This window comes from Prunus dulcis, chromosome 8, assembly GCF_902201215.1.
Source record: "Prunus dulcis chromosome 8, ALMONDv2, whole genome shotgun sequence".
NCBI classification, from domain to species: domain Eukaryota; kingdom Viridiplantae; phylum Streptophyta; class Magnoliopsida; order Rosales; family Rosaceae; genus Prunus; species Prunus dulcis.
This window is the reverse complement of record NC_047657.1, coordinates 738,321-751,607: the sequence shown is the minus strand read 5'-3', so window position 1 is coordinate 751,607 and position 13,287 is coordinate 738,321. Positions and strand designations below refer to the sequence as shown.

Below are 13,287 nucleotides of genomic sequence, written 5' to 3'. Positions count from 1 at the left end.
CTCGTATTACTCTTTTATGTATAGTTATGTTCCAGAAGATTGTAAACCCATCGTTAATGTTGTAATATCGTAATTTACAAAGAGAAGGACATCTAGTACAATATTAAGGTAACTAGGGACATTAGAAAAGTAAATTGGGTCCTTAACATGTAAACACAAATATTTACAATATTAAGGTCTTAGATTACTCTGTTTAGGACAGTCATATTCCACAAGATTGTAAAAGTTATCCTTACTCTTGTAATATCATAATTTACAAAGATGAAGGCATGTAGTACAATTTTAGGGTAAAGGGGGAACCTTCGAAACGTAAACTAGGTCCTTACACTTGTAAACTCGGATGTTTACAATATTAAGGTCTCGTATTACTCTTTTATGGATAGTTATGTTCCACAACATTGTAAAACACATCCTTAATGTTGTAATATTGTCATTTATAACATTGTAAAACACATCCATAATGTTGTAAATCAGCTTTTTACAAGGATATGGATCCATATTACAAGAAATTGGTAATAGTGGACTTTGGGATGTGAAATGAGTCCTTATTTTAGTAAAAAATGAAATTGCATATTGCTATGCAATGGGATGCTCCTTGTTTGTCAATTACGCACTCCCTGTTTGGCAATTGCCAAACGACCTCTGCCATTTACACAGTCCATGTTTGTCAATTACTCAAATCGTCATAAATATTGATAATACTAACTCAATTTCATAATGAGTTGTTGGTTTTATTTTATGAATTATGATGGCTAGTTGTGGTCAATTCCTCCGTATCTTATGCTTTGTTTTTAAAAATCAATTGAGGTTGGTAGTTTTATTTTTTAATTTTAAAAATCCTCCGTTATAACTTGTGTTTGTTTTACCCTTAATTAATTCAAATATTTTTTAGGGAAAATAAACTTGTCCAAATGTATGGTAAAATTGAAATATTATAACTTGGCCAAATGTATGGTACAATTCAAATGTTATAAAAGTTCGTAAATGATTAAACTAACATTTTCTATTTGGACTTGGACAATAAGTCCTTATAAACTCATAAAGCCACTTGGAAAAGCCATCACGCCAGCTTGCACTCTAATGTCTCAACATCCATCACGCCAACTTGCAATCTTGTATAAATTTCCTTATTTTGCTACAAAATATCCATATTCAAAACAATAAAACTTGGGTATCTTTATATAAATCTAAATAATTTTAACAAAAAATAGTTTTAAGAAGAAAAAAAGCTTAACATGTGATAACTGTAGTACTTTGTAACTTTATTTATGTCTGTCCATTATAGCTTGTAATTGCGCAAGTAGACTGTAAATGAGATTCCTTTGTTTGTCAATTGCAAGACACGATTGCAAATGACACTGCCTGTTTGTCAATTGAATTTTCAAATTACATACTGTATGGACATTCTCAAATTTGAAAATCATTTGTGCATATTCCTTCATTATTGAAAAGTGAGACATGACTTAGCATAAATAAAAACTTTTAAGTATAAAAAAAGCTTAACATGTGAGAAATATAATGTTTTGTAACTTTATTTATGTTAACAATTATAGCTTGTAATTACGTGATTGGAATGTAAATGGGACTACTTTGTTTGTCAATTACGAAGACTAGGATGCAAATAACACTACCTGTTTGTCAATTGCATTGACAAAATGACATAATGTATTTCCATTCTAGTAAGTCCTGACCATGAGGATATAAATTGGGGTACTTATTCTAGTAAAATGAGGGTTTACAAGATTAAGGGCTAATTTTACAATTTTGGAATACGATGGTACCAAAACATTGTAAAAAGAATCCTTAAACTCATAACTTACAAGTTTTTAGTAACAATTTACAAGGTTTTACTCCTGGATTACAACGTTAGGGTTCACCAAATCCATAATGTTGTAAATCATATATTTACAAGAATATGGATCCATATTAGACAGGATTGGTAATAGTGGACATTAGGGATGTAAATTGGGTCCTTATTCTAGTAAACAATGGTTAAGGATGGATTTTACAATCTTATGGAACATAAATGTCCAAAATAAAGTAATACGAGACATTAATATTGTAAATCTTTGTGTTTACAAGTATAAGGACCTAATTTACTTTCCTAATATCCGTAGTTACCTTAATATTGTACTAGATATCTTTATTCTTGTAAATTACGATATTACAATATTAAGGATGAGTTTTACAATCCTATGGAACATATCTGTCCAACAAAGAGTAATACAAGACCTTAATATTGTAAACATTTGTGTTTACAAGTATAAGGACCCAATTTACTTTCCTAATGTCCCAAGTGACCTTAATATTGTACTAGATGTCTTTGTCTTTGTAAATTACGATATTACAAAATTAAGGATGAATTTTACAATCTTATGGAACACAGTTGTCCAACATAGAGTAATACGAGACCTTGATATTGTAAACATCCGTGTTTACAAGTATAAGGACCCAATTTACTTTCCTAATGTCCTAAGTTACCTTAATATTGTACTACATGCCTTTATCTTTGTAAATTACGATATTACAAGATTAAGGATAGGTTTTACAATCTTATGAAATATAACTATCCAATATAGAGTAATATGAGACCTTAATATTTTAAACATCTGTGTTTACAAGTATAATGACCCAATTTACCTTCCGAATGTTCCACTTTACCTTTATATTATTCTAAATGTCCTTATGTTTGTAAATTATGATATTACACGAATAAGGATTGATTTTACAAAATAATGGAACACAAATGTCCAACAGAGTAATACGAGTCCTTATTATTGTAAACCTTTTTGTTTACAATGTAAGGACCTAATTTACTTCTCTAATGTCTCACCTTAACTTTATAAAAGAAATTTAAATTTAAATATTTTTTAAATACATGTTTACAATATATTTACACATAACAAAATCGCATTTACAATATACAATATTGAGTTTTTTGACCAAAAAAAACATTTTCATTTTCGGGTTACAAAACTACTTGGAATAGAAAGTGAAACCATGTGGAAAACCAAGTCAAAAGTGAAGAAAATAGACACACTTGATAACTGCACGTTTACAATTTACAACGAATTGTTTGTCAATTGCATTATTTGTTTGCAATTTTCGACTAACTGTTTGTCAATTGCATTATTCGTTTGCAATTTTCAACTAACTGTTTGTCAATTACATGATTACCTTTTCATCTTAGGTGAGCCAATTTATCAGTGCCTTTTCCATCTTATGGTCACTTCCTTTGGAATTAACTCATTGAACCCATTGAGATAGAACAATACACGATCATATTTGACATCATTATATAATAAGTCTGTAGCATCAAACAAATTACATAAGCTAACACTTCACATCTACCACAAAGAAAGACAACAATAGAACCAATAAGGTTTTTGCTATCATGTGAGGTGGTTAGAAATTCAGAAAAGCTAGTCAACAATAGTGTTTAATCAGTAAGCAAAAGCTAAGAATATATAAGCTTACAATTGTACTGCTCAAATGATTGAGAAATATACAGAAGCTTTGATTTCTTTCTTCTATTGCTCTCTCTGTTCTCTCTCTCTCTTTCCTTCCTTTCTTCTATTCTTGAATAATCAGACCTTCATTTTAACAAGCCCAACTAAAGAAGAGAGAGCTACCACGGAAAAAAAGACTGATCGTATCAAGAAGAAGAGAAACGAGTCGTACGAAGAAAAAGAGATAGAAGTGCCAAGAAGAGGAAGAGATAGAAGTCGCAAGAAAACCTTCTTTCTTTTTAGATTTCTCTTTTCTTTTTTTCTTTTTTTAGCTTGGAGCAATCCATTTAACCGGTCACTCACTATTAAGCAATGTTTTTATGCATTCTACTAAGTTTTTTTGCACATGGATTACAACTTTTTGAACATACAATTAATTATGAAGGATTTATCATTAGTGAGAAGATTCTATGTTTCATAATTGTGCAAAGATAATAATTATTGCATGACCAAAATGCAAATAGGACTACTTTGATTGTCAATTGCATTACTGGAATGCAAATTACACTACCTGTTTGTCAATTACATTGACAAATCACATATTATATTTACATTTTCAGTTAATTGTGCATAGATAATGGCAATTGCTCAACTTGAATGCAAATAGTACTACTTTGTTTGTCAATTGCACGAGTAGAATGCAAATGGCACTACCTGTTTGTCAATTGCATTGACAAATCACATATTGTATATACTTTCTCAAAATTGAAAAGACTGTCAATAATGCATACACTAATCTGAAAATACAACTTCATGGTATAATGCCCATTCACAATGCTAATGGGATGATTTTTTCAATTGGCACATAAACTATGATATAATAGTCAAATTTACTTTAAAAGCTTATTCTCAATTGTACTACATCAAAGCTAACATAAACTTCATTCATGTAATTGAAAGTATTGTTCAATACATTCACTTTACATAACCAATAATTATAAATCTAAAATCTAAAGTCATTATGTATAAAAATAAAAATAAAAATAATAAATAAAAATAAAAAAAGAATCTCCAAATACAATGAAATTATTACAAATGCAAGTAGCCAAATAAATAGACTCCAAAATAGTATATTAGTCTTGTACTTGGCCTAATTCTTTACCCCAACCTGAAAAATAATTCACCAAATATAGAATATATATATATATATATATATATATATATATCCTCATGCATCACTAAAATAAATAAATAAAATCTCCAACCATTCACCAAAATGAAAGACAAAGACAGAGAGATAAATCTGAAGAAAAAACAAAAAACAAAAAGCAAAAGTTTACCCATATCAGATGCTGGGAAAGGTGGATAGGCTGCTAGTTGGAATACCTGCAAATCCAAAATCAAAATCAAAACAATACCTAACTGGAAAACATAATCAAAACCAATTTCTAATTAAGAAGCCCAAGAAGAAGAGTGAGTCCCTTTCCCATGAAGAAGATTTTGAAGTCATGTAAATTAGGACTCTTCATATGCATGGTACCCTTGATTGCAGTGAAGTTTCATGTTCAGTGGGTTGGGAAGTCCAGTAAACAGGAAAACATACAAGCCAAATAAAACAATAGTTATAGATAACTACCCACAAGTCAATTATTGGGTGTTGTCTAAAGTCAAATGTCACATATTGCAAAGACAAGGCATTAAGAAAATCATTCATAAAAAGGAAAGAAACTACCTACTAAAACTTTGAAAGTAAGAGGAAGAAAATAACCAGAAGGCACGTGCCCCTTTTCTGCCCGTTCCTTCTCTGCACGTCTCTTTTCTAGATCAACCCTACACAAGCAACAAAAAGCAGCTACATTATGAAAACCATCACAAAGACCACATCAATAGAATAGAAGTTAGAACTACCTTTGTAAAGGCCTGCAACTATCTCAGAGACCACAACAACCTCCACTATATTTTTTCTACTATGACCATGATTAAAAGTTTATATCAGTTGTTGAGCTTTCAGTTACATAAACAAAATTAAATGCAACAGAAACAACACTTAAAACAAGAATATTTACCTAAGAACAGAAATCAAATTACACACATTTCAAATCCAAATTACCTAGTCTTTGCTTTGAGGCCAGAGGAAACAAAATTCCCTACAATACAGGGGAAAGATTAATGATATTTCAGTGGAAAGAATTGATGAATCAAAATTCCCTACAATACAAAAGCAAATATGATAAAATAGCAATGAAATCATTGTCAAACTTTCAATTTGGCAAATACTAGTTTAGATCATAACTCCATGGCTTGAAGCAACTTAGAAGCATTTTCAATCATAACCATAATTAAAGTTTTTTGAAAATTTAGTAACATGCCAACTAAAAGCATAAAAATGAAATATATAAATAAAAAAACCAAGAACTAGCAGCAGTTATAAATTTGGAGGGATGTACGATGAAGATTACCCAGGAAGAAGCAGCTTCTGTAAATCTACACATCAACTAATGGCTAGCAGAGAAACATAAATTTAAAAAAAAAATCAACCCAAAGCAGAATCATAATGCCTACCCACCAACAAATTAAACCAGAAACTAAAAAAACAAAACACACTAAGGAATTGAACCCAATTTCCTTTTGTTTTTTCAAACACAACCAATAGAGAGAAAAAGTAGTCTTACCTGCACAAGACAAAACAATATGGGATGCTTGACCCGACTGTCGTCCCAATATGGATTGATTGACTCTGAAGATAATCGGTTGAATAGTAGACATCTCTTTACTTTTTATCTATCCTGATTCCTGATTGATGTTCCGTCATAAGAAGTCATCATCTCTCTCCCTTCGGTTCCTGCTTTTTCATATTTATATGCTTGGATTGAATGTCTGTCACTAGCCAACAATAGTTCTTCTTCTTATATGTGTCTTAAGTTAGCTGAGCATTCACTGATTTCATGTAATGCAAATATAGCCTTAAAGTTGTAGTTATTGATCACTGCTCCAACAATGTTTATGCACTGTCTATAGACGAAGGATGCACAAGTAAGACACCACGGTAGGATGATACAAAACAAAAGCTTCTCAGCTTAAAAACTTCTGCTACTACGGAGGGAGAGGAGCCAAACACACTAAGGAACTGAACCCAATATATAGATATAAAAGAAAATTAAGAGCAATACATTCCAATAAATGAGGAAAGACCAAACACTGTAATTAACTTGTCAGGGTAGTTAAAGCACAGGTGAAAAAAAAGCTTTGAAGACCAATACATTCCAATAAATGAGCTCCAAACTTATCAATATTCAAATATTAACAAATCAAATAAATTAGACCCACCAAATATCCAAAAAATCATAAACTATCAATCCATCAGTGTCTAAACCACCTTGACAGCCTTAATTTAATAGAAAAAATAATCTACCTCAACCCCCAATTCAATTTCGAAGCCCTAAGTCAACAAGCCTAATTTAAAAGAAAAAAACCCTAAATTCAAAGGAAGAGGATGCTTACCTTAAACTGATATGAGAGAGGAATTGAGGAAAGAATATGACGCCGCCGACCCTGTCTCGTCTACGTCGTCACAGAAGGAGGAGAGCCTGTGGAAGGATTCAAAATCAGACAGAGACTGAGAAAAGAGGAGGCAGTGCGGCTCTGTTCATAGAGGGATGTAAGGAGATAGAAGAATGAGAATAAGGACACTGACTTACTTGAGAGGAGAGGAGATGTGGTTGTTGGTGCTGTGTCATTGTCACAGAAGGAGGAAAGGAGCAGCTGTAGAAAGAATCGAAATCAGAGGAAGAGAAAAATGAGAGGAGCGGCTCTGAAATGTCTTTGACTGAAGGAGAGAGCAATTGTTTTTATTTTATTTATTTTACCTATAGCAACAAGTTAACCGGTAACCAAAAAGCAACGGTGTGGATTACTTCACATACCCAGACTACTCATCCAACGATCATAAGTAGTGGCGCATCCATGCGCCAAGTGCACCGTAGAATTTTCCCAAGTTATACACAAAGTCGTGCAGTCAATGACATGGCCTTGTCCAATTAGGGAGGTTCAAAAACTTATGTGCACCCCTAGTTTACTGAGCCCTCTGGGCCATTGCTGGCCATATGATGTCAGCTGATGATGTCAGCTTTTAATAGAAAAATCACTGCCACCAATAGCTGTTTGGAAAAGCAAGGTCATGTCTGCCCGTATTGAGCCTTCTATTTATTTTTTAAATACTAAAACCGCTATGGGCAAGTGATTTGTACTAAAACCTCGAGCCCTGGCCTCATAGCTGTTTGGAAAAGTTTGCTTAAGGGACCGGATAATAATACCTCTAATCCGGTGTAAATTCGTACTGAACTTATATATATATATATATATAATTATTTTATTATTTAAATATCAATTAGTAGGATAATATAAAGGTTTGTAAAAAATATGAGTATATAAAATACTTATGTATTCAATAGTTTTATGTTTAGAGCTAAATAGTTTTAATTTAATCATGTCTAATTTGTTTTAGAGGAAATTTTAACTTAAATTATAAGTTGTTTATTACAAATTATATATGTTATATATAACATAATATAGGAGAGATCAAAATCTAGAAGCGGAGCCACTGCCCGAATTAAAGTTTTGATAACTGAAATTAAGAAAAGTTAATAGAAAAAAGAAAAGTCCCAGAGATTAAAAAAAAAAAAACCAACCCTTTTGTGAAAATTTTTTTTTCCTGAACCCTTTTGTGATTGGGTTGAGTGATTCGATAGGGGTTAGGGGTGAGCACAATTTTGGGTCAACCAGACCGAACCACCCAACCTGATCATAGTGGGTTTGATTGGGTTGGGGTGGGCCTAAAATGAGCAGATCTTGAGTTCAAAAAATCATAAACGACTATGTACGGGTTGGAACCAAAACTTAAAAGTATGGTTAATTTTGAGTTAACATGATTAAACCGCCCAACTCAATCACAAAATTTGAGTTGAGTTGAGTTGACCTAAAAATAAGCAGGTCTTGAATCCAAGAAATCATAAACTGATCGCTCTATATTTACTTTAGCTGGTTATTTAGACTCGGATGTTCCCATTTAATTTTTCTATCCCTTTTTCTTTTTCCTTGAATTGTACTAGCTGAATATCCCAAAACTCATACAACAACTTTTTCACAATATTTACTGCTAGCAGAACTTGAGGAACTTTTTTATTGGAAAATTAACTTATTCCTTTGTTACCAAATTTGCTAACAAATTGTAATAGAAGTGCAAACTTGTCTAGCAAAAGAACAGTCCACAAACAAATGATTATATTTGGGCAAGCAAAAATTGTTGGCCTGAAGCTAACTAAGAAAAGATGGTTCATGATAACAGCTGCATCCGATACTATTACCTTTAAGATGGACCATTACCCCGACACCAGCTGTGGAATTTCGCTTTTGCAAAAGAAAAGCAACCCAACATGAGCTTATCTTGTGAGTATATTCTAATCGTACTACAAGAAAACTAAGATAGATTTGTTCATTTATAGTAAATGGAGACACCATGATTGGTGAAGATTCTTTTAGGTTACAATTGTGATATCAAAATTTGGAAGTTTTTCATTTGCAAAACAAAAGCAACATGAGCTTGTGAATGAATTGATTCTTATCGTTCTACAAGAAAGTCAAGATATGTTTTTTTTTGGGTGCCTTTTTCCATAAGAAACGTGGACTTTGGCTTTGCAAAAGGAAAGCAACACAGGAGGAATATATGCTTATATCGTGCTACAAGAAAATGAAGATTCCTGTGCTTTACTAATTTGGGGCTTCCACTTTTACAAAACAAGAGCAACCCAAGACAAGCTTTGCATCTGTGACGAGTACATTCTTCTTGTGCTGCAAGAAACTTGAATTGGCAGTCTCTGAGAGAGAGAGAGAGAGAGAGAGAATAAACAGCGCCGGAGAAGAAGAGGAAATGGCTTCCGCTGTGATAGACCTTTCCATCGGCAAATTAGGATCGTTTCTCGAAAGCGAAGGTCTCTGCTAGCAGGAGTTCATGATGAGCTTGAAGAAATCAAGCTCGAGTTATTAACCATGAAAGCCTTCTTGGCAGACGCAGAAAGAAAAGGAGCTCTGAGTGAAGTGGAGAAAACATGGGTGGAAAATGTGAGGGACGTATCCATGGACGTTCAAGACATCATTGACGAGTTTCAATATCAAGTAAACAAGCAGAGAAGCTGGGGCCCATATAGAAGAGCCTTTCGTCAAACAATTTGCTTCCCCAAGGGCCTTTGGGAGAGGCATTGGATCGCCACCAAGTTGCAAAGGATCATCAAAACAATCAAAGCCATTCCAGAGAGAAACCGACGTTATGGTGTTGATCGTATCGAAGGCCTGAGGAATAGTTCTGATCATTACGATCCCAATCGAGTCAAAATCTACGGTGAGTCATCTCTTTTCTTTAAAGATGATGAACTTTTCGGGATCGAAGATGCTAAAGCAAAGTTAGTTGGATGGTTGCTGTCTGGAGAGCCTCAAAGGACTGTGATTTCAGTGGTTGGTATGGGGGGTTCGGGCAAGACAACTTTAGTTGCAAACACCTTCAAAACTCAAACTGCAAAGTTTCATTGCTACGCGTGGCTCACTGTCTCAAAAACTTACAACATTGAAGATCTGTTAAGGGTCTTGATAACAGAACTTTCTAAATCAGCAATGGAAGATGTTTCTCAAGACTTGAGCAATATGAGCTACATGCATCTGGTGGAAATGGTGGCCAACTATTTGCAGCCAAAGAGGTATATGATTGTGTTAGATGATGTGTGGAATATATACCTTTGGAGTCAAATCCACGCAGCACTTCCAGATGGAGCCTATGGAAGCCGAGTTATGCTTACAACTCGAAACGAAGACATTGCTTCTTTTCCATTTGAGGCTGGAAGTCATGTTCACCATGTTCAGCCTCTTAATGAGAAGGCGGCTTGGGCTCTTTTTTCCAAGAAAGCTTTCTCTAGCTGGCCTAACAACTGTTGCCCACCAGAGCTTGAATCCATTGCTTGGGATCTTCTTGTAAAATGCCAAGGCTTACCTCTTGGAATTGCGGCCTTGGGTGCTCTCATGTCAACCAGAAGATTGCCGTCCGACTGGATGAAATTTTCCAGCACTTTGAATTGGGAGCTAAATAACAACCCGAAGCTTGACGTAGTGAAGAGCATCTTGCTGCTAAGCTTTAATGACTTATCTTATCGACTAAAGCATTGCTTCTTATATTTGTGCATTTTCCCAGAAGATTATGTAATTGACTCTGCAAGGCTTTTTAGACTGTGGATGGCAGAGGGGTTTGTGGAAAGAGTCGAAGGGCCTAAGCCGGAAGACATTGCTAAAAGCTACGTAGCAGAGCTCACTTGTCGATGCATGGTACAAGTTGTTAGGAGGGATCCATTTGGAATGGCCAAAACGTTTAAGGTGCACGACCTTTTACGAGAAATTGCGCTTTCAATTTCTAAAGCGGAGAAATTTTGTACCATTTTTGATGAGCAAAAAACAAATGAAGATAGCAAAGCTCCCCATCGCCTATCAATGCAAGCAAATTATGGAGAATTACAAACATACAGAGACATGTCAAAGGTTCGCACCTTCTTTATTTTTGCTCCGAAGATATCTGATTCTTCTTCACTTGAAAAACTGCCCTCTGGTTTCAAACTCTTAAGGGTCTTGGATCTTAAACATGTCCCGATTTCTCAACTCCCATACGAAATAGTTCACTTTTTTAACATGAAGTACTTAAATTTGAAAGGAACAAAAGTGAAAGAGCTTCCGAGAGACATAGGAAAACTTCATAATTTGGAAACCCTGGACATTAGGCATTCCAAAATTCGCTCGCTTCCAGCGGGGATTGTGAAGTTAAAACACTTACGACATCTTTTGATGTACCATTGCAATTTTGAAGCGCTTTTTAGGTCTTATTATTTCTTTGATGGCACACAAGTACCGCACGACATATGTAAGCTAAAGCACTTACAAGTTTTGGATGCTATTGAGTTGAGAGACGGGTTAATCAAACAACTTGGACACTTGACCCAACTCACAAGAACAAGCTTAACAAATTTGAGAGAGGCCGATGAGAAAGACTTGTGCAAGTCCATCCAACGTTTGAGATTGCTTGAACACTTGTTTGTCCATACAAGTACTGAAGATGAAGTGTTACGCTTGCACGCATTGCCATCTGCTCCTCCTATGCTCAAGGCACTTGGTCTAATTGGTAAATTAGAGAGCGTGCCGCTTTGGTTTCATTCTCTTTATAGCCTTACAGCATTGAGATTGCATTGGTCAAGATTAACGGAAGATTTTGTTCCTCACATCAAAGCTCTGCCTAATTTGACCATACTTCGGCTAAACAACTCATACCTCGGAAATCAACTGGTATTTCAAACTGGATTCCCAAGGCTTGCTGAATTGTACTTGATGGATTTTTCTCAGTTGAATGTGATCATCATAGAGAAGGGGGCGATGCCTGCATTACAGACACTGGTAATTACTGAATGCATGAAGTTAGAGCAATTGCCTAATGGAATTGAACACCTTACATGTCTCCACACTTTCGATCTGGTAAATGTTCCCAACGAAATCGTGGAGCGAATACGTGGAGAAGGAAGCTTGGATCATGACAAAGTTCAGCACATCTCTGAAATCAGTTATCACTACAAAAGTGAGACTGGGTGGTCTGGGGAAAGATTGCGATCGTGTAACGAATGGATCGTTCGACCCTCATCTTCTCAGCTCAATATTCTGTCCCGGGATGGTCTACCTTATTTACCAGGTGATAACTCTTTGTTATGCTTTGCTTAGTTTCTTCTTCTAATTGCCTCCCCCTTCTCATATATTCAGTAACTGAAGCTTTGTTATTTTACAGGTCATTGACGTTTTGTACAATGAAAAGGGTCAGACAAAATAAAAGGTAGGGCCTGCATGCCAACCAATATCGTTATACTTTAAATTTGTTAACCAACTTATGAAAAACTTGATTTACAATATATGTTCATGTGACGTTTTGCGCTCTCTCTCTCTCTCTCTCTCTCTCTCTCTCTCTCTCTCTCTCTCTCTCTCAATATACTTGTACAATCTTTTTATAGGTAATTGGTGTGGGAAGTCAATAAAGTAGCGCCGACTCTGCGTTGATCCATGTCATTCATCTCTAAATTGGAGCATACCACTTCAGAAATTTCGGGGGCTTAGAATTTCCAGTCCAAGACTTTATTACCAAATAATAATGGCTTAAATGTAAAGTAGACCTGTATTGCTATTGTTTACCTTAATGCTATATGTGCATTAATTACTAATTTGCTACCATGCTATACTCTATATATGTATGTGTCCACTTTATTATGCATGCCTATGAACTATGCGCATTTCTGTGCGGTTGTCTCCCCAAAAATTCATCCAGTTTATGTGAAAGGAAATAAAATTCAATCGTGACAAAAGATGAGTTAATTGGTCAAATCCTATTTCGTTTCTTTCGTTGCGAAAGTTGCAACATTTTTAACAAAAAAGAGAAAAGCAAAAACTACTGGTTGTTTTATTCGCCATTTTACCTCTTCAAATAGATTAGCAAAGGGAAATTTAGGAATTTTTAATTTTTTTTTAACAAAGTGCTCATGAACTTCTAATAGCTCTCTAAAGATAGGGCCACGGTTTCTTTTTGTGTACACTTGTAGGAGGAGTAAGACAGGCGGGGATGTATACATGCATCCCAGGAAACTTCCGAACGCTTTAATATGTTCATGTCAAAGTCTGGGAACTGTATGGACAACACACTTCAGAATTTTTGGAGGTAAATACTTGACAATTTTAGGCATTAAATTATCATTTGATGAGGGAGGAAGAATTTCAG

At 34.6% G+C, this 13,287-nt stretch overlaps 1 protein-coding gene across 1 annotated transcript; it reads left to right on the top strand.

Moving 5' to 3' along the window:
• The first annotated feature begins 9,494 nt into the window (after window positions 1–9,494).
• LOC117636867 (disease resistance protein RPM1-like) lies at window positions 9,495–12,245 on the top strand. The gene has a single exon (XM_034371573.1). It carries the CDS (start codon window positions 9,495–9,497, stop codon window positions 12,243–12,245), a length of 2,751 nt encoding a protein of 916 aa, XP_034227464.1.
• Window positions 12,246–13,287: the final 1,042 nt, after the last annotated feature.